The sequence below is a fragment of the Anas acuta genome, chromosome 9, assembly GCF_963932015.1.
Source record: "Anas acuta chromosome 9, bAnaAcu1.1, whole genome shotgun sequence".
In the NCBI taxonomy this organism is placed as follows: domain Eukaryota; kingdom Metazoa; phylum Chordata; class Aves; order Anseriformes; family Anatidae; genus Anas; species Anas acuta.
The window spans coordinates 14587098-14609836 of NC_088987.1; the positions used below are offsets into that span (position 1 = coordinate 14587098).

The 22739-nt window shown below is 51.6% G+C and overlaps 1 protein-coding gene across 2 annotated transcripts in view; it reads left to right on the top strand.

Annotated features, from left to right (window-relative positions):
• The first annotated feature begins 30 nt into the window (after positions 1–30).
• Positions 31–22739, top strand: part of HDLBP (high density lipoprotein binding protein) — a 36944-nt gene continuing 14235 nt past the window's right edge. The window contains exons 1-11 of one of the 2 annotated variants that reach the window (XM_068692924.1): positions 31–185; positions 14723–14790; positions 15323–15435; positions 16373–16527; positions 17086–17301; positions 18939–19145; positions 19629–19844; positions 20699–20905; positions 21124–21231; positions 21746–21850; positions 22296–22374. In XM_068692924.1, the coding sequence (XP_068549025.1) occupies positions 15360–15435; positions 16373–16527; positions 17086–17301; positions 18939–19145; positions 19629–19844; positions 20699–20905; positions 21124–21231; positions 21746–21850; positions 22296–22374 (1369 nt within the window). In that variant the 5' untranslated portion in view covers positions 31–185; positions 14723–14790; positions 15323–15359. Of the gene's footprint in view, positions 186–11396; positions 11489–14722; positions 14791–15322; positions 15436–16372; positions 16528–17085; positions 17302–18938; positions 19146–19628; positions 19845–20698; positions 20906–21123; positions 21232–21745; positions 21851–22295; positions 22375–22739 lie in introns of those variants that run through there. The other variant, XM_068692923.1, reaches the window with a different exon arrangement.

Consider the following 22739-nt stretch of genomic DNA (forward strand, 5'->3'; position numbering starts at 1 on the left):
CCCGCCTCTAAGGAGGTGGGCCCCCCCGTGCGCATGCGCGTTCCCATAGCAACCGGGCGGGCAGGGGCCGCGGGGCGGGGCGGGCTGTGTGCGGGTGGGTCACGCGAGTCCCTCTTCTTCCCCAAGATGGCGGCCGGCCGCTCGGCCTCGTACCCAGCATAGGCTTCGCCGCGGGCCTACTAGAGGTAACGGCGGCTCGCGGCGGCGCCTGGAGGCAGCGGGAAGGGAGGGAGGTGTGGGAGGGGAGCGCCGCGGGGACGCGGGGCGAGGCAGCGGGCCCGGCTCGGCGGCCGGGCGGGCTCCGCCGCCTCCGACAAGATGGCGGCAGCAGAGAGGCGGGCGCGGGGGGCGGCATGTCTAGCGGGCGCCCCGCTCTGCTCTATGGTCACGGCCTTCCCCATTGGCTCGGGGCGGGTCACGTGCCTCTGCTCGCCCCTCTCCCCGGCCGCTCTACCCCCTCCGTACCATAGAGACGGGGCTGGGAGTCCGCCCACGCCGCTTGAGGTTGGGGGGGTGGGGGCACGAAACGTGAGGGGCCGGGCGCGGGCTGCGGCGCTGGGGGGGCCGGGGCCGCCTCGGGTGGAGCCGGGGGGCAGAGCCCGAGGTCCCTGGGGCTGCTTGGGCGGCTCTAAAATGGCTCTCGGCGGGATGAGGGCTGGCTGCAGCCCGCCCATAACCCATGAGCCGAGCAAGGCCCCCGAATTTACAGCCCTGGTTGAGAGTTTGTGTGCGGATTGCACACAAGGCTGGGAATTAAAAATGAGGCTGGGAATTAAAATTCTGGCTGGGAATTAAAAATGAGGGGCGTCTGCAGCGCCAAGGGGTTCGAGGGAGTCGTTTCTTATCCGGTTGTCTTGTGTAACAAGAGAAATCTACGCGTTGATATGCGTTGTGTTGCCTTACTGCGTATCTTCTGTTCAGGGAGGCAAGGCCCCAGCGGATCAGAGGCTCCGTTTCCCACGCTGTTGTTACCTCAATGCTGCGAAATTCACGTTAGTTAAAATAGTTTCACCGATGGTATAATGGCTTTTTCTTTTTTCCTCCGTTCCAGTCTGAAAACTGGTGGTCCAGGCATAGTTTCATAGGTGAATTGGGTGTTCCTCCCTCTGGTACAGGAATATCCATTAGAAAAAGGGCAGGAAAGGCAGCAGTAATGGAATCTGTAGTTCTGTGTATGTCAGAGCCCTGTATCTCCAGCCCTTTGTTTTTATTTGTAGCACAGCCCATGCTAAAGGCAAGGCCAACCAGATACTCCCCCCCACCAAAAAAAAATAAAAAATAATAATAAAAACCCTTTTCCTTCCAAAACAGCCCACAGAGGTGTAGTTTCTCATGGCTCAGAATGACAGGCACAGGAAAAGCTCTCTCTAGACATGGAGGTAACAATATCTGCAGGCCTGTAATGGCAGGGCTGGAAGAGGTGTTGCAACTCTAATTTGAGCTTTGCCTCCCCCTTATAGACGCGGTAAGCCTAGATCGTTCTCCAAAGGCACTTTCCTGAATGTTTTCTAAGAAGCAGTTAAGGAAGGTTGCTCCTTTTGTAAATTGTTCCAGCGTTTTCCTCCTGATAGCGTGGCAGAGAATCTTTCCCTTCCCTTGGAGCGCAGCAGCCTGTTCAGCTGGTGCAGGTGCAGGTAGGATCGTGCTGCTGTGTTTGGGATTTCCCCCAGCATGCCAGTGCTGCGGGCAGAGCAGGCAGTGGTGCTGAGACCAGGCCGCAGAGTTCAGACTGGGTGTGGTGTGTGGCTGAAACGGGCAGTCCCCGGGACTGGCAGGGCATCTGGGATTTCTGTATGGTATAGGGTTTCTATGAAAACCTTATTTCTGTGATTTTTAAGAAGCCACGCAGCAATGGCTGAACTTTCTGTTTGGGTTCAGGAATCTACAGAAGGAAATCTTCAGGCTCCGACTATGTACGCTTGTAAAATGAGCCTTGAAGTAAAAGAGGAAGACTCTAGCAAGTGTCCTCATGCTTAGAAACTGGCAAGCAGTAAAAATGGGGTCTGGAATCTGCCTTTATGCTTTCCTGGCGGTCAGAAAGAGAAGTTACAGACCCATCGGTCTCATTCTGAGCAGAAGCAGGCACCGAGCGTAGTCTGGCAAGATACCACTATGAGAAACACCAGCCTGTTAGTACCCTGTGGATCCCACGCAGCCCAAGCCTACTCTCTGGACGTGACCCTCGTGGCCGTGCTCTCGTGGTGTTGCCGAAGACGTGCGCTGCTGAAGGAGTTGCAACAGGGCTTTTTAAAGTGGGCTGAGGAAGGCATGCTCACCGGGGTGTAACGAGTCTAACTTGTCCAAGAGCATGTTCCTGGGAGGCCCAGAGCCCATAAAACTTTTGCAACATGGGCCTGTGCAAGAATTAAGTAGGTGTTGATTGTGTTAAAATACCAGAACAGATAAAGAAGGGATGTGAAGGAAAACCCAGCTGCAGCATCAGGCTGCCCGTGGTCTTCTTCCTAATTGCCTTAACCTTGAAAGAAGAGAGCATTCGGTTGGATCGTGTAGTGCGGCGCTGTTAGGTGGTGGCTGCTTGTTTTCTGTCTGTTTTTTTTGGGGGGGTTTGGTCTAGAAGCTATTCCAGTGGGGCCCATGCTTGTGGGAGGCGGTGGCGGTTCTTGTGGGCAGCAAGGCTCCGCGGGGAAGGCAGGGCCCGGGCCGGTAGGGCCTGCTAGGAGGGACTGGGGGGGAGCTGGGGAGAGACCCAGAGCTGTTCTCATAACCTGCCGGGGTCGTGTGAGGCTGCTACTTGCGGAAGGAGCTCAGTGTCCCAAGTCAGGGGTGGTTTCAAGAGCTCTTTTCATTTTTGTTTTAGAAATTACTAGGTTTAGAAGAAAATTTTTGGGTTACGGTGTTACCCTGGATGGACTTAGACCTGAGAGAATTTGTCTTGTAGCTTTATTTAGCCGTCCTTTAGCTTTAAAAGGAGAACTGTTTACATCCTAAAAATCTGCTGGTAGAATCTTGTGAGTTATATTGCCATCGTAAATGGAAAAAGCCTGCGTGCTTCAGAATTGCAGTGACCTTTTTCCCCCATCTTCCTTCTATGCACTAACGCGGCCCTGTAGCTCTCGTGGTGTGACTTCAGTGGAAGAGAATCTCACATTCTGAAGGGAGGCAGGTTGAAAAGAGATGTATCAATAAACAAGGAGGAAAAGTTCTGGCCAAAGCGGGGGGAAAAGCTTCTTTATTTAGAATATTGTATGTGTATAGAAGTCTCTGGCTTGCTGGAAGATTTATCTGCTTAAGGTTTTAATTCTAACAAGGGAAAGTAGTTGGGCTAAGATAAGTGTTCTGGGTTTATTTTGTCTTGTGTGAAACTTATCTATGTTGAAGCTGAAGCAGTGCTTTTTTCCTTCGTTTAGGTGATCTTTGTTGTTTCACCATGCAGGTATTTTCCCAGTCTCCCAGAACTAGGAGCCTTCTTTCTAGCAGCTATTGTTTTATTATTTATTATTTATTGTTGTCTTTGAACTCGCTGGTAGACATCGCTCGTCTTGTGACTGCTTCAACTTTGTTGATTCTCACATCTGGCAGATGTTTCGAGTCTCGAAGATAGCTGCTCCTGTTTTGCAAACTATGAGTAGGTATCTTAGCGTGTAAGTAACGAATACATTCCTGCCTCCTGGTGCTGATCTGCTGACTTGAGTTGACTCGGGAAACATTTGGGTTGAGCCAGACACACTGAAACTTTGTGGCTGTGCGTTTTGGACAGAGTTAAATAGGTTTCTCCTGCAAAGAATGCAGGGAGCATGCGGCAATGTGTGCCTGTGAGCATCCAAACACCGTTCAGATTTCTGCCCGCTATCTTAAATAACACAAAATGGCAGTGGCATGTAGAGGAGGCAGGAGGAGAGACGAAGAACCTGGTGGCAGACCTGACATCGCAGCGGTTCTCCTTTCTAACTGAAGGAGGATTGAGTCTCTTCTACAGCATTTTTGGCAGCTGCCAGTCTCGGGAAGAAACCTCTGCCCAGCAGGAGCAGCGCACGAGCCCCGTGCCAGGCAGGAGCGACGTCGGGAGGTTGCTGAGTGTGGCAGTGGCTGCGGCCCTGCTGGGGCAGCCATGCCGGGAGCACGACACCCTTGAGTGGCAGCGGCTGGGGCAGGGAGCTGCGGCCAGCTGGAGCCTCGAAAGAGGTGCTTGCGAAGCAGCTGGCAGGAGAAACGGGGAGAAAGCGGAGAAGAAGATGGACCGCAAAAAGGGGATGGTTGGAGGAAACCTTAATGAGTTTAACTGCAATGGAAAAATGGCACTGCGAGAAGGGAAGGGATTGGCTCGGTGTCTGTAAGATACCAAGAAATGATGATTCATAGGAAAAAATCTGCCTCTGAGAGGATTGAATAGCACAGTAATATTCATGCAACCTCCCTTAAACGACACTCTTTAATTTAATTGTAAAGTAAAATGGATTTATTTGTTGACGCAAAATGGCAGTAGTACCAGATCCTGCTACACCCAGCACAGAGTCTGGAACTGTTTTCCAGCATCAGTTTTGTTGTCTTTTCTAAAGATTTTACACTAATGGGAAAGAACCATTTGGGAAATGCTTGGGGGTGGAACTGATGGATGTGTTTGTTGCTAATAGGGGCTGGGGATGACAGCCACACAGAACTCCTCAAGTGCCCTGCATGTGAACAGAAGTCATAAATGTGGGTGATTCTGGTAAAAACCATCCGTACCTGTAACGTGTAGCCTTCTGGAAGGGAGCACTGATACACTGATGACTGATACTGGTGGATTGTGGCTCTGTGCTTGGTGATCCCGTGTCCCAGCACCTAACTCCCCCTGAAGGAGGAGAGGCTGGGAGCCGTGCAGTATTTTGGCTGTTACCGCTCAGCTCGGAGGTGGCCAGACCCAGCCTTTTCCTTGATGGTCTCAGTCAAAGTCCACAGAAGAGCTGCCTGACCCATGCAGCGGACTCAGACTTTAAAGGAAGGTCACTGGTATCGTATCTCGTCGTAAATATAAAGCAGATGCGGCGAGCTTTCGTAAAGCTAACCTCTGGCAGATATTTCATCAGGGACCAGCTGCCTGGAAGAACCATCTTGCATCATTCAGATGTCAGCCTTGGTCTAGGGTATTGGCACGTAGCAGGGGCATCACTCTGTCCCTTCACCCCCACGTCAGCTAGTTTTGGTGGACTGTTTCTTCACGCTGTTTTTTGTGGTGGTTTGTCTGAAAAATCCCTGAAGGCCTCTTTGAGAGGAGCACTGAGTGCCCGGACACCCAGTGCTTGGTGCAGGTGCAGCCACCTGCAGCAGGGCCTCTCGCTGTTTCTCTTCCTGTTTCTGGTCCCCTGCCCCTGGCTCTCCCCACATTTTTGGTACTGGGTATTAAACAGGACAAAGCCTGGAGCAGAGACATCAGGCATGGGGTGGACACCCAGTTTGGGTCAGGAAAATGGAAGTAAAGAAGGGTCAGAGCTGATGCCGGGAAGATGGCCCTGGTGGAAGGGATGGGGCAAAGCCAGAGAAAAGCCCCAGTGGAGTGGGAGGCTGGGAGCTCCCGAAATGGGGCCGTTGCTGCTCGTCCCAGGGTTCGAGTCTCCTCAGAGGTGCTGGAGGCAGTGCAGGCTGCCTGAGCTCCCTGCCCCTCCCTTCTCAGCTGAAGCCTGACCCTGGCAGTTTCCATTGCACAGCAGAAAGTAAGTTTGCTGTTATCTCTGTTCAGGTGATAAAGGGGAACGTAAACCTTGCGTCGGAGCAGCTGGAAGGAAAACCGAGGAGGACAGCTCGGAGAGCAGGCGGGGTGTGAGAGGGAGGGCGGCAGGTGTTAGGGTTGGCCTGTTGCTGTATGTGCTGGTGTTTCAAAATCAACGCCTTAGCGCTTGCTGCAGCCTGCTGGGATTTAGGTGCCTGGTCATGCAGGGACCTTTGGTATCTCTGGAGAAGCTCTGGTTTGTAAATACGTGACTCTGCTTGAAAGTAGAGCTGGTTACGAAGCACTGAGGAAACTGAAGTCCTACACCTGCTCTTACAAACGGTGTCATGAAATTAAAACATTGACTTGACGGCTCTGGTTGTGATGGAGCTGTGGCTCAAAATGAGATCAAACACAGTACCCAGCGGAAAAAGTATCTAGAGACATCTAGAAGTTCTTGGAAGAAATGTTAAACCTTTGATTTCTCTCTGCAGCCTCGCGCTGCTCATCCAGCAGAGACAGCAGCAGCGTGTGGGTGGAGGACTGCACGGCATCAAGTGTCAAAGCAAAAAAAAAGGTGCCTAAAACAGCACACGTGCCCTGCCAGCTCCAACCCAAAGACGAGCAGGGTGGGACTGGAACTGGTTCAGTTATCAGAAGATGTTTTAAGTGTAAAATAATAATATTCGCAACAATTGGGGGAAATAGCTTCACTCGGTTCCCGCTGTCTGTCTCTCTTCTTTCATAGCAGGCTTAGAGTGGCCTTGCAGCTTTGGAAGGGAACACCGTGGGTTTTTTCCCTGTCAGTTCAGATCACCGTGATGTAATTCTCTCTAACTCACCAAGAGCCTTTTGCTTGGCCTGGTGGAGATTAGGAATTAGCGCTTGGCTCTGGATATGCTGAGCCCCTGTTGCATGCGCTATGAATAGGACAAAGGGAGGTTATGCTTAAATAGCTAGGGTCTTGTCACAGCTTTCCAAAAGTGGCAGTTAAAATCAGGTATTTACTTCATTGTTTTTTCGCAGGGATTGCTGCCAAAGGGAAGATATTTTGGGTTCCTTCCCTCTCCAGACAAATCGCTAGCCTCCCTGCAAGTTTGCTTGATTTTTAGTAGTTCTTCCAAGGTTTGCGCCCGTCGCAGTAACGCTGGCTTTTGTGGGTCGTGTTTTCAAACGGTTGATTGTAACCTGATGGTAGAAATAAAGAGGAAAACCTTCAAAGTAAGCGTCGTGCAAAGCCACGTGACTTGGGGAGCTGGAACTCCGGAAAAAAAAATACCAGAGCACGTCGAAAGTTTATAGAAATGGAGCTGCAGCATTCCCTGAAGTCTCCGTTGTCCAATAGACATCAGTAACTGAGGAATCTTTAAAATCTGTCAAGGGGCCAGGAATAACCCTGCTTAGGTTTTTCTGTATAATATCTGGAATCAAAGGAGCTAAGCAAGGTATAGAGACACGTGTCTCGTTCAGTTTGCCGTTTTTCTTATTTTTTTTCATTTGCTTTATCTCCTTTCTTAGCAGAGTGTGAAAGGAAGTGGTGGTCACCGTTAGAAACTGCTGCAGGCAGCTCCTCAGATTCTGGCCTGCAGAACAGCCGCTCACGAGTACCTGTGGGAGCAGAGCAGGGAAACAGCTGGCACCTTTAAGCGAAGGGACACTGGCAACTTCATGTTGTCTAATTAGGCAATGAGTACTGCAAAAAAATAGGGAAGGGGGGGAGTTCAGGCCTTGCAAGTGCCTTGCTTTTCCAAGCTACGTGATACGTAGTGCATGAGAGCTTCTGGCAACGTCTCTTAAAAAAAAAAAAAAAATGCCACGTGTTCATTTTATATTACAATTGTCGGGGAGAGGGAGCGAGGGACTCTGAGAAGGTAAACAAAAGAAGTCCAACCTGGTAGCTGAAGGAGGGTGAAGTGAAAGTTTCCTTTTGAAGAGCGGACAGAAAGTAGCGCGTGCTTTGTTCTGCAGCATCTCTGCAATCCGCGCTCGTTGGCTCGCTGTGATATTTAACCACAAGTGTTCAAACAGGCCTTGGGAAGTAGCTCCCAGCTAATTACCAGTGGCAGATTTCTCTTCTTCGGTGCAGGTTGAGCAGGGACCAGCAGTGCCGCAGCAGCCCTGTGTGTCAGATGAGCACGCAGTGGTAATTTTTTAAATGAAAAATCATGTTCAGGTAATAACATGCTTCGTGTTCAGCGTAAGCAGTTTGCCCAGGACTTTTGTGCAGCTTTGGAGCCCTCATCACCCCGGGGTGGCCCTGCTGGGAGCAGGAGGCTGGGCTATACACCAAGGCCCCAGACCTCCAGCTGAATTTTGAAGCTCTGAATTTCTGTGATTTCTTCCTGTTCCGCTATCCTGTCCAGGCTGCCTGTTAGGGAACTTGTTTCCAACTCGCTTCCCAGTCTTTGAGTCAAGTCAGTGTTTTGTTTTGCTTTACTGTAAAGCTGTAAGGCAGCACAGGAAGATGCTTCCTTTCACTTTGTCCCTTGTGTTTAAACTGCTTTCTGGATCTCCAAGGCAGAAGACCTGAGGTTTGCCTCTACTCTGACAAACTTTTCAATGACTAGATTTGCTCTAACTGCCTCTGAAGCACAGGTAGGAAATCCACCTCAATCATTCTTGGTCTGAGTGTATTACTTCTCTGTTAAATTACCAGATTTCTCTCCCAGTCTCCGTGGAAGAACTGCCTCTGACCTTTTGCGTGGATTTGGATTGATTTTATTAAACTGTCCATTGACTTTCTTCCTCATCTCTGAGGTGGCATTTATTTTGTCATAGCACCCGGTATCCAAGGATCACAGCGTTCTGAACAGCGTGGAATGAAATACTAACTCCACAGAGTAAATCAAGACCCCTGGGTGTGTACAGCCAGGGCAACTGGGAGAATTTCACCACAGCAGAGCAGTACCAAAACGAACAGTGGAGCTCAAGTCTCTTGATGGTTTGTCAGTGTTAACCACCGCATCCAGTTGCCCCATGGTATTCCAGTGTAAGAGATGCGTGCCTCCCCCTGAACTCCAAGCTTTTTCTCTTGCTGTGGTCAGAGGGTGTTGAAGGTACTCGTTCATACTGGAACCCTGCCTGTAGCACTGAGTTGCTCCTCTTCTTCTCCCGGAATAATTTATTTTGCTTGTCCCCATTTTGTAGAGTGCCCTGTGATAGTTTAGGAGAGGCAGCATATATATTGTTTGCTAGCTGATGGTTGCATAATTTTATTGTCAGAGTGCCCAGGAAATAAATAAGTCATTAACAACCATTTTGGCCTGAGCGGCCTGCTGAGGTTAGTCACCTTCCTTCAGTGGCTGCTCAGCCCCTGTGTGCAGGGAGAGGATTGCCCTCTATAAACAAGATGGATTTACCAAGAGAGGCAAATGATGTCGTGCTCCCCTGGGACCCCTTATTTATACCACCTGGGTTACGTGAGACAAACACATGCAGTCGCTCTGTGCCTTCCACCCCTCTCCCTCAGTCACAATGGAGTTGGGATTAGCGTATGGGCTCAGGCAGACTTTTCTTTTCTACTTGGGTATTTACAGTGGGCCTCTGAAGGTGGTGAGGTTGCCTTAGGTACAGCCGAGGGCAGAATTTGGCCCACAGAAGCCCTGCTGACTGGTAATGGTGGATGACTGAGGAAAAGAGGTGCCCGACTTGAACGCCTCTGGCATTTTCCTTCCTTGTGGCAAATAAATCTGGTCTGAAAGCCACTGAGAGACACATCATGTGGACTCACTTTCAGTCAGTGTTTTATGATGATTTCTCCTCATTCTCATGATGGAAGGATCTATATAACTTGACCCTTCACTTCAGAGTTCTCCTGTAGAAATAAAAAACCATGCCATTGCAAGGGGAGGCCGTAGCGATAGCTTCAGAGCTGAGCAGCAGATCTTGCTTTCTTTGGTTGAGACCCGAAGTGCTCTCTGGCATATGAGTGCCCTGTGTCCTGAATGCTCTTCCACCATGTTTTGTTATTGTTTTTAATACTCAAATTGCTTCCTTATCCAATTCTCCCCCCAGCCTGTCTTCTGTCATGCTGCTGGTGAGGGATGTGCCAAAGTGGATATTCCCAGGGGCAGTTCTGTGGTGTTCTGTGACTTGTGTGTGTGTGGGATGAGCACCCAGGGTATGAAAATGGTGCTTATTTGTACAGTTCTAGAAATCTGGAGTTATATTTAACAGGAAATAAAGTCACAGCGCGCACTTTGGAGCATGCTTTGGTTGCTTTCCAAATAAGGCTGGCAGATTCTGGAAGGAAAAAGGGATAACAACAAAATATAAGAACAGGCTGGGAGAAATCCTTTGCGAAATCCCTGCTCAGCTGAGGGTGCATGTGCCAGCAAAGCCCAACCTTGTTGTAGTCTTTGCTCCAGTGGTTTAAGGAGATGAAAGTTTCCTCCTCCCTTCCCAAAGAGTCCTGGAGTCACTATGGAAAGCTGCTTAGTTCCTCAGCCTTGGCTTTCACACCGAACGTGTGTGGGGCTTGTTTTTGGAACCCATGTTCGTCAGTGTTAAGTTTATCTCTGTTTGAGTTTCATATTTCCACCAGTCCAATTTTTGTGTCCTCCCTCTGCCTGGTGATATGAGCTGCCAATTTGATAAGCTGTGGAAACTGTGGATTGCCCAAGCCTTCAGCCTTGCTGTCGCACGTTGGTGTTCTTTTCTAGGAGGCTTCCTTCTTGCAGGTGGAGAAACCAGGGTCTGGTGTAGCACTGCTGAAGCACGCTAGGAGCAGGGGGGCAGGTTAGTGTTTGTCAAGGTGTTGGGTACCTTTTTCTGTCTTCCCTCCCCTCAGCTACCAAACTTGGAGGTGAGTTGCCAGTTGTGGGCACGTAGCCCAAGAGGTGCTGAGCAGCCTCTGTATTCCTCGCCCTGCCTGTGCCGAGTCCCTTACTGGGCATGGTGGGATGCTGGTGGAAGGGGCATTGAGTCGAAATGGGCCTTCCACCATCCTTTGTGCATTCATCCACGCACAGGACACTTGGTGGATGCGGGAGGAAACATGGGGTCTCCTCCCTGACTCTTTACCCCGTGGAAAGTCTCGGTCCTGTGTGGAGAGCAGCCCGGGGCGGCTGTCCTGCGGCAGCAAGGAGGCACGTGGCGAGCTGCCCTCAGCCTTGCAGTAACCTCCTGCCACTTGAGCTGCAAATAAAGGAAGAGGCACGGAGATGTGGAAGGATATTCCCTTTTAAACGGGCTGGCAGAGGGAGCTGCCATAAAAACTCACAGCTCCATAATGGTTGCTGGTTGCACCTCCTGCGTCCCCAGGGGACCTCCAGTACCCATAGCTACGTCCCCACACAGACAGGGCCAGGTAACGAGGAGGATCCCGGGGGCTCAGCACCGTGCTGCCTCCTGGGCTTCGCCGTGCCCAGCTGCACGGAGTTAATTGGGCACAGCCGATTTAGGGCCGGGGCTGGGACCCCCAGGGGACCCCCCAGCACCTCGGGGCCCTCCAGGAGCTGCCTGGAGCCGGGTGCCAGGGCCCCGTGACGTGGCAGCGGCGGCTCTCAGAGCCCGGTACCGAGCTGCGCCTCCTCTCCCCCAACCCCACGGGGGGCACACGGGGGGTCGCAGCGCTTTGGGGCCGAGCCCCGACCCCTCACAGGGTACCGGGGAGCGCGGCATTGGCCCTGCCCCGCTGTGTGCTGGCAGCTCCCGGCCAGGCCGCGGTTCCGCCGGGCTCGTCTCGGCGGTGGCCGGGCGGGAAGGGGGCAAGTCCCGCTGACGTGCGGCGCGGGGATTGGCAGCGGCCCGCCCTATATAGGCCCGGCGGAGCCCGCCCGCCGCTCTCCCCCCCGAGCGCTCCCGGTCCTTCAGCAGAGCGGGCAGCGGGCACCGGCCGGAGTGAGTCGGGGCTGGGGATCGGGGGGGGGGGGAGGGCTCGGGGCCGGGCTGAGCTGAGCGCGGGGTGGGTGAGGGGGGAGTTTTAGGGGGCAGGTGAAAGGGGGGAGCGGGGGGCTCTGCGCTGGGGCACGGCGGGGGGAGGCTGGGGCCGGGGTCAGCCTTGCGAAACGGCGCGGGGTGAACGGCCCCGGGGCTGAGCCAGCAGCCCCCCCGCCTGCCCTCCCCTCCCTCCCGCTCGGCTCCTCATGTACCCATTTCTCTCTCCATTTCTCTACTTCTCCCCTCGTGGGGGCTGCGTGGCCGCCCCGCTCCCACCCAGCGCTTCGAGCCGGTGCCGCCCCCCTCCCCCAAATCCGTGTCCCCCCCCCCCCGTGACAGCGGCCCCGGCCGTGTCCCTTTAAGGGCTCCGCCCCGCCCCCGGTGCCGGCAGTGCTGAGGTGGCGCTGGCGGCGCCGCCCGCCCGGCCCCGGCCTCCGCCGCTTCCCCCGGCCCTGAGCCTGAGCACGGGGCTGGCGGCGGGGGCACGGGGCGAGCCCCAGGGGCAGCAGCTCCGTAACGCCCGGCCCCGAGCCCGGCCGTGCCCGGGAGGCAGCGGGCGCCCGGCCGTGCCCACGGTGGCTGCGGCAGGAAGCAGCGCTCAGGGCTCCATCCTGCCACGCAGCCGCCCCGGCCGGACACACGGGGACCGCAGCCAGCTCCCCGTGACACCAACCAGCTCCCCGTGTCACCAACCAGCTCCCTGTGACACCAACCAGCTCCCCCTGACACCAACCAGCTCCCCCTGACACCAACCACAGGCTCAGAGCTCACCCCGAGCAGCTCAGCCCCGCTGCTGTTTGCCAGCCGCACTCACCTCCAGATCCAGTTCCCATCTCCGCTACCGCCCAGCTCGCCATTACTGCCCACGAGGACCCGTCGGATTGGCGGCGTAACCCAAGCCTTGGCCTTTTTTTTTTTCGCTCCCTACAAATATTTCCCGTGTGGTTAGGTCTGGCCCTTGCTCGAGGCTATTTTCAGGCTGATTTTGTTCTCCTCGTTTCAGCGCGCTGTAAACTTCTGAAACTTCTTGGGGCGCACAAAGGCAGCGCCACGGACGGTGCACGAAGCAGGCGGCCCAAAACCTGTTGCCCCAGTCAGCTGCACGCTGGCGTGACGGAGCTGTACCCTTAGTTTCAAAACCTGCAGTGGGAAGGCGAGGAGGTGTGGGCTCCGAAGGCAGCGCCTGAGCTGCTGCCACTCGCGTTATGTTTAAAATACCATTCTGATGGCCGCCTCCAATTTTGGCCAGGGATGAATCCCTGAGGCCTACAGTATACCAGATGTTTGGGGTTACTGGAGATGAATAACATTTGTTCTTAGCTCGCTGCATGGGTGACGAAGCAGAAATTCATGTGGGTAAATGCTGCCCTTAGTTTTCTCGGTGAATATCTAGCTCTTCTCTGAGGTGTTGACTGCAAGGAAGATCTCTGCAGCTGGTGTGGACACAGTGAAACCAGCAGCTGTGCCTGGAGGTTACGGCTCTCGGGCGAGCACTGTATCGGGTGCAGTTTCACTGACTTCTCATCCTTACCCTCCTCTGAGGAGCAGAACCAGGTGGTACTTCCCCAGGAGACAGAGCTTTAAGCGCATCCATGCCACGAGCGAGGCTCCAGCCAGACCTCAACAGCTGCTTGTGATGTACGGGGTGCTACTGGCTCCTGCCCTCGGCCCTGCTTGCACCTTGATAGCAACGTGGTGGGCTGGAGGAGCCTACGGCTGCTTGAAGGCCTTGCCCAAATAGCCTGCAGCAGGTGCAGTGCCACTTCCCTCGGTTCTGTGGCAGCTCCGTCTACACGCTGGTGTAGTCCCCGGTGTGAGCATGGCCAGCAGGGAGAAGCCGAGCCTTTCTCCAAGAGCAGGTGACCAGGCTGACCAGCCACCCGTACCCACGTACCAGCTGTGCAGAGCCTCTGCGTGCTGTGGAAGCTGTGCTTCAGGTGCTGTGGCTGGCTGGTAGCTGTCACCTCGCAGAAACAGGTCGTTAGGGAATTAATTGTAACATTAGCTCCATTGCTTTGATAGCAGGTGGCAGTGCAATAGGTGGAAATACCCTGCGTGGCCTTCCTTGAAGCGCAGATCTGGTTTGAATGGCCTGGTTGCATTGCTGCTCTCCTTGCTCTTTCCTCTCCTTCCCTCCTGCCTCTCTTACGTCCCCTGACAGTGTCAGCGTGTAGATGATGTTGAGATGCCACATCACACGCTCTGTGGTTTTGGGCAGCTTTTCTGACGTGTTGGGAGGCCAGAAATGGGAACCGTCAGCGTACCGAAAAGTGCCAGAGCTCCCTTCAGAAGCAGCAGCAGTGCAGGGTTTGCACCGGGGAGGGACCTGCAGTGCCCTGAGCAGTCAGAGGCACTGGGGTTTAGGAGCAAACCCAGCAAGAGCACACGTAAGCGGTTGGAGGGTGTGGGGGTGAACTTCCGTCCATCTGACAGTGTGCAGCATCCTGGCTTCTACGTCTTTATATTCCTGAGCACTTCTTTAACAGAGCTGCGGATCCAGATGCAGGGGATATGAAGCTCCCACCAACAGCGTCTTTTTTCCTGGTCCCATCTTGTGGATGCCTTTAAAGTAATCGGCGTAAATTAGTGTGGGTTTTTTTCCTTCCGACAGACAGAGTTAGGCCTGCAGACAGAGTTCAGTGCCTGGTGTATCATCTTCTTACAATAAAAAACGAAGAGGTGGACTGGCCAGTAGCTGTGTGTGGATAGCCCTGAGCGTTTGCCTCAGTTTGCGAGGCCGTGGATGTTGATTCACCAAAGCTCCACTAAACTACATTCCTAACTTCTGACTGATGGCAGAGCTGTTGGCAGGTTTTCAGGTTGTTAGTCTCCTCTGACTAGATGTCGATGCTTGCTTGCAACCCTGAAATTTCGTGTCTGTCTTGCACATTTGTTACTAATTGACTGTGTTTTTGCCTGCTGCTGGATGGCTGCTCTTGTGGCTGGTCTGATTGAAGAGCAGCTACCCCAGGCTTCCTGTTGAGAGGTTTAAGCAGGCAGCAGCATTGTCTGTAGCTCCAGTAAAATTTGACAGGTAAAGTATGGTGAGATGTGGCTCGGTATGAGAATATTTTGGGTAGGATGTAAGCTTGAAACACAGTACAGTCAGCGCTCTCTTACAGTAATGGGGGTGTTGTGTTTTCCTGTTGTCTTGGAGCAGCCACATAAATATTTTTCTTTTCTTTTTCTATAAAGCAAAAGCTGGCAGGCTGACAAACGGGCAGCTTACAGGACGGACTCTCTGGCTACTGACCATTTAGCTGGTAAGTTCCTATTTTGGGAGTGCCAAAGATCTTGCTGTTGCTAAGCATGCTTATCAGAGTGGCTTTCTGAGTGTATCCCTAAATCAGCAGCAGTTCAGACACTTAAATAAGTCATCTTTAGGAAGAGCTAGAATCCTGAACCCTTTTCATTTTCTCTGCAGGATTAAACAGTGGTCTTGGAGTGACCATCCAGACCTTTGGATACTCTTTTAAAAACTGCACGCCTTTAATAATAGATAGATTTAATTAGAGTATTCTTTAACAACTTCTGTTGTCCCCCTTTCCAGTGACCTTCTTAGGTTGCACATCCTCTCTCTTCTTAACGAGGAGCTCTGGTTTTGGTGTCCACTGTTCTGTGAGCTCCCCTCTGGTCCAGTAAGAGAACTGGGCAGCTGTGATGGGCACTGCAGGTGCCTTGTAGCGTCTGGCTGACCAGAAGAGCATTTAGTAACACGTGCTTTGTCTTGGTGGAGCAATTTTTGTGCATCTCAAATGGTGTTGGTAATAGTGCTGCCTCCTCCATCTCTTCCAGTGGCATACCCGGATTGTGTGTGGGTGGGAAGTCGACAATGAGCTCCGTGGCAGTTTTGACCCAGGAGAGCTTCGCTGAACACCGCAGCGGCCTGGCTCAGCAGCAGGTGAAAGGTGAGAAAAGAGCTGAGTTCCCATCATGTGCCTTTAAACACAAACGGGGTTCCTTGCTGTTACCCAAGCTCACTCCAGGCATCCAGTTCACCACAAGTGTGCAGAAATTACATTCTTCATTCCTAGTTTGGTGGCTCACCACATACTCTGGCCTTCCACCAACGGTAGCACAGAGGTGATGCTGCACGGGGCAGAGCCAGGAGGAGGCAAGCCTCAGATCTCCACAGAGCTCTGACTGGCAATTCTATCAGCCGTGGGACAGGATACATGCAACAGTGGGGCACTGGGCTGCAAGGGGGCCTCACGGGATTGGTGTGCTGCACTCGGTCATTTTCTTCCTTTGCCCATCCAGTTTTTGGGGGGGATGTCAGTGTAACTGCTGACTGGCTCACTGGTGCACTCTGCACCCATCCTCCAGCTGCCAGCTGGCCCACTTGGCACAGCCCAGCGCACAACTGAGCGGAGCATAAGGTCCCCATCCAGGCTTTCCCTGCAGTCTGCTTCTAACTATAGTGCTTCTCCCTGCCTTCCTTCTGGTGTACCTTTGTCTTATCCCCCTCAGACTTACAGCCTTGCTCCGTTCCTTTCAGTTCTTCCTTCTCAGCTTGTTATCCCTCCATTAGCTCCTCTTTACAAAGGTTGCAGAAGTGTGCTGTTTGCTGCCACCATTTGCTTGCAACATTCACTTTCTGCATCCAAAGTGTCTGCTCAGATGAGGCTGATTGGTCATGGCATCTGCTGTGGTCTGTACTGTAGTGAGGTCAGTTGTGCTCCAGAGTTGGCTGCTCCACAAACACAACCATAATGGGATTAATAGTAGTGCACACGTCCCTTGCTCTCCCTTCATAATAGTGCCTGAACACACTTGCACCCCCTGTGATGAACAGGGGCATTTCTGCCCGGAGAGCATCTCTTCACCCTGTTTGTTTCACCTCAGTTACAGCTTTAAACTCTGAAGAAGAGAATGATCCTCCAACCTACAAGGAAGCCTTCCCTCCGCTCCCTGAGAAAGCACCATGTTTGGAAGCTGCCCAGGAACCCGCTGGGCCCTGGAGCAAAATCCGACCGATAAAGGCTTCTGTCATCACTCAGGTTGGTGGGAGCAGGTGCCCTATTCCCCCCCGGCCCAGCCTTCCTCCAAAAAACAGGGGAAGTGAAGCTCGCTTTCCCCAGAGTGTGAACTCCTTCGTGTGTCAGATTGGCAGGCTCTTTGCTGTACGTTCTCCCAGGCTGCGAGGAGGACTGCAGCTGAGACCTAAGACCACCCTGAGGGGGGAAGGATGTGTTGGAAAACTATTCAGAGAAAGCTCTCAGTCCCTGTTGCACAAATAGCTACCGGAGCAGGCCTGAAGGGAGGATTGCAGAATTCAAGCAACAAGCACTAATGTGTTAAAATACTCCCACCATAGCTTAGCGCTCCTGCCTGCCTGACATACTTTAGGAAAACCCCTGGTGTGGGACAGTCTGCCAGCTGAAGTGCTCTTGCACTTTCCCTGCTTGCAGCTGGTGTCTCCACTGGAAGGGCTGATGGGTTGCACGACCCTGGGAATTTTTCATGTCAGTGAAGTCCAGTACGGCTATGGAGGGAGGCACTGGCAATAAGAAGCGTACTGACTGCTTGCTGTGCCCATCTGTCCTGTGGCTGAGCAGGTGTTTCATGTGCCACTGGAGGAGAGGAAATACAAGGACATGAATCAGTTTGGAGAAGGCGAGCAGGCCAAGATCTGCCTCGACATCATGCAGAAGACAGGAGCTCACCTGGAGCTGTCTCTCGCAAAGGACCAAGGCCTTTCCATCATGGTCTCTGGCAAGTTGGAAGCAGTCATGAAGGCTCGGAAGGAGATCGTCGCTCGGCTGCAGACTCAGGTGAGGGCATCTAACTGTTTCACACTTCATCTTTGCTCTTCCCCAAGATTCGCAAATGTTTTGAGACCCCTGGGCGTGTGTGCTTATAAGGCAAAGAGGTGTTATTAGATGAGTAATTTAGCTTTGCTGTATATTTTCAAAGCATACAATTGGCAATTTGGAATGGAGATGAGGCTTAAAATAGGGTTCAAAGCTAATTACAGGCCATGCTGTTGCATGGAGGGTGGAGTCTGCAATCTCAGAACACTCGAATTGCAGGCACTGACTTTATGCTGAGGTGCTGGAGGGGGAGCAGGCCCTTCACACGAAGCTAGCAGCATGGGAGAATGGGACTGTACCTTCTCTGTAGTCCTTCAGAGGAGAGCGTGGCGAGATGGGAGAATGACAGGTAGAGAAGAGGGAAGTCCTGCCAGAAGCTGAAAGCTTCAGATCAGGGTTCTGCACTGAGTAACTCAAGCCACAGTGGTAAGGAGCCACAGCCCCGTTGTTTCAATTGCTTCTCCTTTCAGTCCTTTAGGTTTTGATTCATAACCTTCAGATTTTTGGGTTCATAGCTAGGGTGGTAGTTCTTGTTAAGCTGTATCAGAGCCAGGTCTTGTAGCGTGCATAGAAATGTAATGTCAAAGGTGGTTAATGCAGTAGTTAATGCTGCCCTTTGCTTCACTGCTGTTCAACTCATGTGTCATACCCTACCGGAGGGAAGAGAAAGGGACAAACCCTAAATAAAGTACATTTCAAAAACTAATTCAGGTTGTGCTGAAATACACAACCAACTGTCCCCGAACGTACCTCCTACAGCCCTGGCCCCAGACAAAGGTGTGTCTGTATTCCCAGCTCTCCTAGGTTTGGCTGGCTTCATTATAGGGACACACAGTTGAAGACCAAATGATCTTTTTTTTTTTTTTTTTTTTTCTAGTGTAGGTTGAATTTTAAGTGCCTAATTGCTGTTAGTAGTTACATATTTACAGGTATTGAGAGCATGGTAGCAATCATAAGCTAGCATGTTGATAAAAACTTGGTGATAAGGGAAGAAGTCAGAAATCACTATTATAAAACAGCCCTTTGAAGGTAAATCGAGGGCATCTCTTGGGACCCCTTTTCTGCAAGGGTTCTTCTACAGGTAGTCCTGGGAGCAGTGTTAGATTGGAGACACCAGTGAGTAGCAGTAAGCATCTCATAGCTGTCTGCCTGCTCAGATAGGTTTCTGGTGTTGGATTTCTGTTTCCTAGGAGTCAGACCGTGTGTCTTGTTCTCTGTAGCTTTAGCAGCAGTCGGAGTTCAGATAAACGTCACCCTTGAGCCATCATCTCAGTTGTTTTCTGGTACTGCTTCTGCTTCTTATGCTGAAAGACAGGCAGCTCCTCATCTGTGCCTGAAGGCCTTTGCAAACTCTGAGTAAGCTTCTGTAGAAACTGAAGGGTTTTGAATGAAAGGTGGGATTTAGACTCCTGGTGTACAGGTATTGTGGATCAACTCTGCAGTATCAGTCCTTAGACAAGAATGTGCTGGGAAGACATAGTGTTTGCTCCTCAGTGGTACTGCTGAGCAGTGTCTAACTTGCTTTCCTTGGCTCTGCTTCCATGGATCTACTGCTGTAGGCAAGGATTCTCACAGATGCTTGGTTCCTGTGTTTTCAGGCTTCAGCAACAGTTGCCATCCCCAAGGAGCACCACCGCTTTGTCATTGGAAAGAACGGCGAGAAGCTGCAGGACCTGGAGCTCAAAACTGCAACTAAAATCCAGATCCCCCGCCCGGATGACCCCAGCAACCAGATCAAGATCACCGGCACTAAAGAAGGGATTGAGAAAGCCCGACATGAGATCCTGCTTATCTCTGCTGAGCAGGTACCTCAGTGCTGTAATCTTACTCATGGTATTAGCTAGAGCGCCATTTTGCTTCTCCACTGAATATTAGATATTTGTAGCCACTCTGGCCACGCTAAGTGGCTCGTATGAGTCTGAACGGAGATGTGTACTGTGCTGCTGGCTGTATGAGCACCTGTGTTGGGTTCTGCAACTTCTGGTTCTCCGTTCTGACCATCTCTGAATTCCAGTAAGTTTGGTTCATATTTGAAATGGACCGTAATAAGGTACCAGCTGAGATAAGGCAAGATGTTAGAGAAGTGAATATCATAAAACGTATGTAGCAACAGCAGGATTTGTAGATTGAAAGGGATGGATGGAGATCTGCAAGCCTGCAGGCTGGGAAGGGTGCCTGGGCCCGAGTGTCAGGTAGGGTGGCACTGGGAACTTAGCTTGTACTGGTGTCTGGCAGAGCCTGTATTATGGAGGGCAGTTCCCACAGAGGTCTGTTCTGGGCTCCTGTAGGATAAGCGCGCTGTGGAGCGGCTGGATGTGGAGAAGGTGTACCACCCCTTCATCGCTGGCCCTTACAACAAGCTGGTGAGCGAACTCATGCAGGACACAGGGACGCGCATCAACATTCCTCCACCCAGTGTCAACAAGACAGAGATAGTCTTCACCGGAGAAAAGGAGCAGTTGGCCCAGGCTGTCGCTCGTGTTAAGAAGATCTATGAGGAGAAGGTATGGATGGTCTGTAGAAGATCCCCAATTTCCCCCCACCTGTTCGTAGTCCCTCTTCCCTTCTTGTTCTTCTTGTGCATCTCTCCATTGCATTCTCCTCATCTCAGCTTTGGCTCCGCAGCCCTTGCAGCCCTGGGTCTTACCATTTCCTTACTCAGCAGAGTGGGACTTGGGCTGATGCTACCAGGGAGGTGACAGACGTCCCGCTTTTCTGTGTCATGGGGGGAATCAGCAGACCACAAAGAGCTCCCCTGGCTCTTGTTCACACAGGTGCTACTAAGGAGCGAAGTGTGAAGTCTCCGGTGGTGGCCACCTCACATCATCAAAGTTGTTACATAAGTACAAGTTGCTGAAGAGTGAATTTCACTCCAGTTTATTTTCCACAGCCAGCATCATTGTGAATATCCTTCTTGTGGGTTGTCGAGCTGTTTATCCTCATGGTTAGGTCTGTATCCGTGCCAGTCTGGATTTCAGCAGAGATAATCAGCTTATAGCCAGCTAGCCTACATGGCGCTGTGTTACAGTACTGCCTGGGGGACAGCTAGGTGTTGAGCCCTGTTGAGCAAGACTCTGTGTGTGTGTGCAAGTCTGTGTGTGTGTGTGTGTGTGTGCCCGTGGTCTCCTCCATGCAGTGTCCCAGGGAGTTTGCCACAGAGCACTAGTCAACTGTGAATCTGTGAGCACAAAGCCTGCTGTGGGCAAGGGCCCAAAGGGTGCTGGGGTACTGCAGAACCAGTGCCTTTGCTTTGCTCTTTCCTGGGTGCAGAGTTTCACTGCATCTGTTGCCTCTTCCTTTCACTCTTGTCCTTCCCCGTCCCCCTGTGATTGATGCCCCAGTGCCTCTGCCCCCACAGAAAAAGAAGACTACTACCATTGCCGTGGAGGTGAAGAAGTCCCAGCACAAGTATGTCATCGGCCCCAAGGGGAATTCCCTGCAGGAGATCTTGGAGAAAACTGGAGTCTCTGTCGAGATCCCACCCACTGACAGCAGCTCGGAGACGGTGATACTGCGAGGCGAGCCCGAAAAGCTTGGGCAGGCGTTGACTGAAGTCTATGCAAAGGTACTGGCGGGATGGACCAGGCCTTCTCAGAAAGTCGCATAAAGATGTATCTGGGAGTGCTGACAGGCAGAGTGGGAATGGTCTTGGTTGGGCTGTTCGAGATGCTGCTTACATTAAGTCAGCGCTGAGGGTGCAACATAGAAATCGGACCTGAATTTTTGTGAAGGATCTCTTGCAGTCTGTCCATCAAACAGCTGCTCTGATTTTCTGTCTTTCAGGCCAACAGTTTTACCGTCTCCTCGGTCTCTGCCCCCTCTTGGCTTCATCGTTTCATTATTGGAAAGAAAGGACAAAACCTGGCCAAAATAACTCAGCAGATGCCAAAGGTATGCCTCAGCTGTAGAATGTGGTTTAGTCCAGATCACTGTTTGTAGAAGAGAAGAATGTATTCTGGTGTGGGTGAAACAAGGGAGGAAATGACACAGATTTTAATATTAAAGGGAGCCTCTCTTTTACTGCTGCAAGCACTACTCATCATAAGTTACTCTTCTGGCTTGAGCCCTCCAAAGGAAGCTTTATGTGGTATTAGTTGATATAGTAACATACCTGGAAATGCTGAATTAAACTAGGCTTCTCACTGTGAGTTAGTACCTAGAGAAAGGTTAGGCAAGTAACTTCTTCAAAGCCTTTGCAGATAGTAAGGACAGCGCCAAAGCCCTAGGCTCTAGACACTATCACATGGCCAAAATTGTAAGTTCTTCTGAAAGCAGAAGAACAATGGGTGTGCTTTGTGGGAAGGAAAATGTCTCTTAGTGGCAGAGGTGTTGTAGGCCTGACTAACAGCATTGACGTGTCTTGCATCTTGGAAAATCGTTACTGAATCGATTGCTTCGTCTCAAGGTTCACATCGAATTCACAGAAGGAGAGGATAAAATCACTTTGGAAGGACCTACAGAAGATGTGAATGTGGCTCAGGAACAGATTGAAGTCATGGTCAAGGATCTGGTAAGTTGGTGTTACTAGTTCCAGTACCTAAGAAGGGGCAGAGATGATGAGTTAGGTATCACATCTGTATCACGTCCCTTTCCTGCCATGCTTAACAGAACTTGCAGGAGGCAAGTTGTGTAGCAGACGAACAAAGCACTTGGTTGCAAAACTCAGCTGTGGCATTCTTAGAAAATCAGCAGCAGGTCTTAAATCTTTTGATGCAGAGAAGGAAGAGTTGTCGTTCAGTTGTAACTTGGGAGGTGTGTAAGTTCTTTTAAGTGCTTCACAAGCATGCTGCTCGCAGTTCAAAACAGAAAAGTTTCCGTTCCACTTTGGAATAGGAGGAGTGCTTATAGCTGAGTACTGGAGAGTCAGTGCCAATGCTGGCATCAGGCAGTTACTTAGGGTACAAGAGGGGAGAACGGTTGGCCTATCCTACCTAGCCCTATACAATTCTTTGCAGATCAACCGGATGGATTATGCAGAAATCAACGTTGACCACAAATTCCACCGACACCTCATTGGCAAGAATGGAGCTAACAGTAAGTGGTGTGCCTTTCTAATCTTTGCCATGCTCGGACTCTCCAGGTTCAGTAGGTAGTGTCAGGGGCTCTGTAGCTTGTCTAGCGTGGTGTCTCCATCACGTTTCATCTGCTCTTCTAGGGTGGTAATGGCACAGGGAGATAAATAAGCAGTAAGTGCTTGGGGTGGTTTTAATGTATGAAAGCATTTTGACAGATTGAACAGCGGTGGGATGACTTCGCTAGGTTCTGGAGGAAATTTTATCTTGGTTGGAGAATTAAATTCAACTTTTTTTCAAGTTAATCTGTGTGAATTACACTTTAGCAGCTGATAGGGGGTGGTGGAAATGTACCAATGAGTTTCTCCCCATTAAAGAATTCAGAAT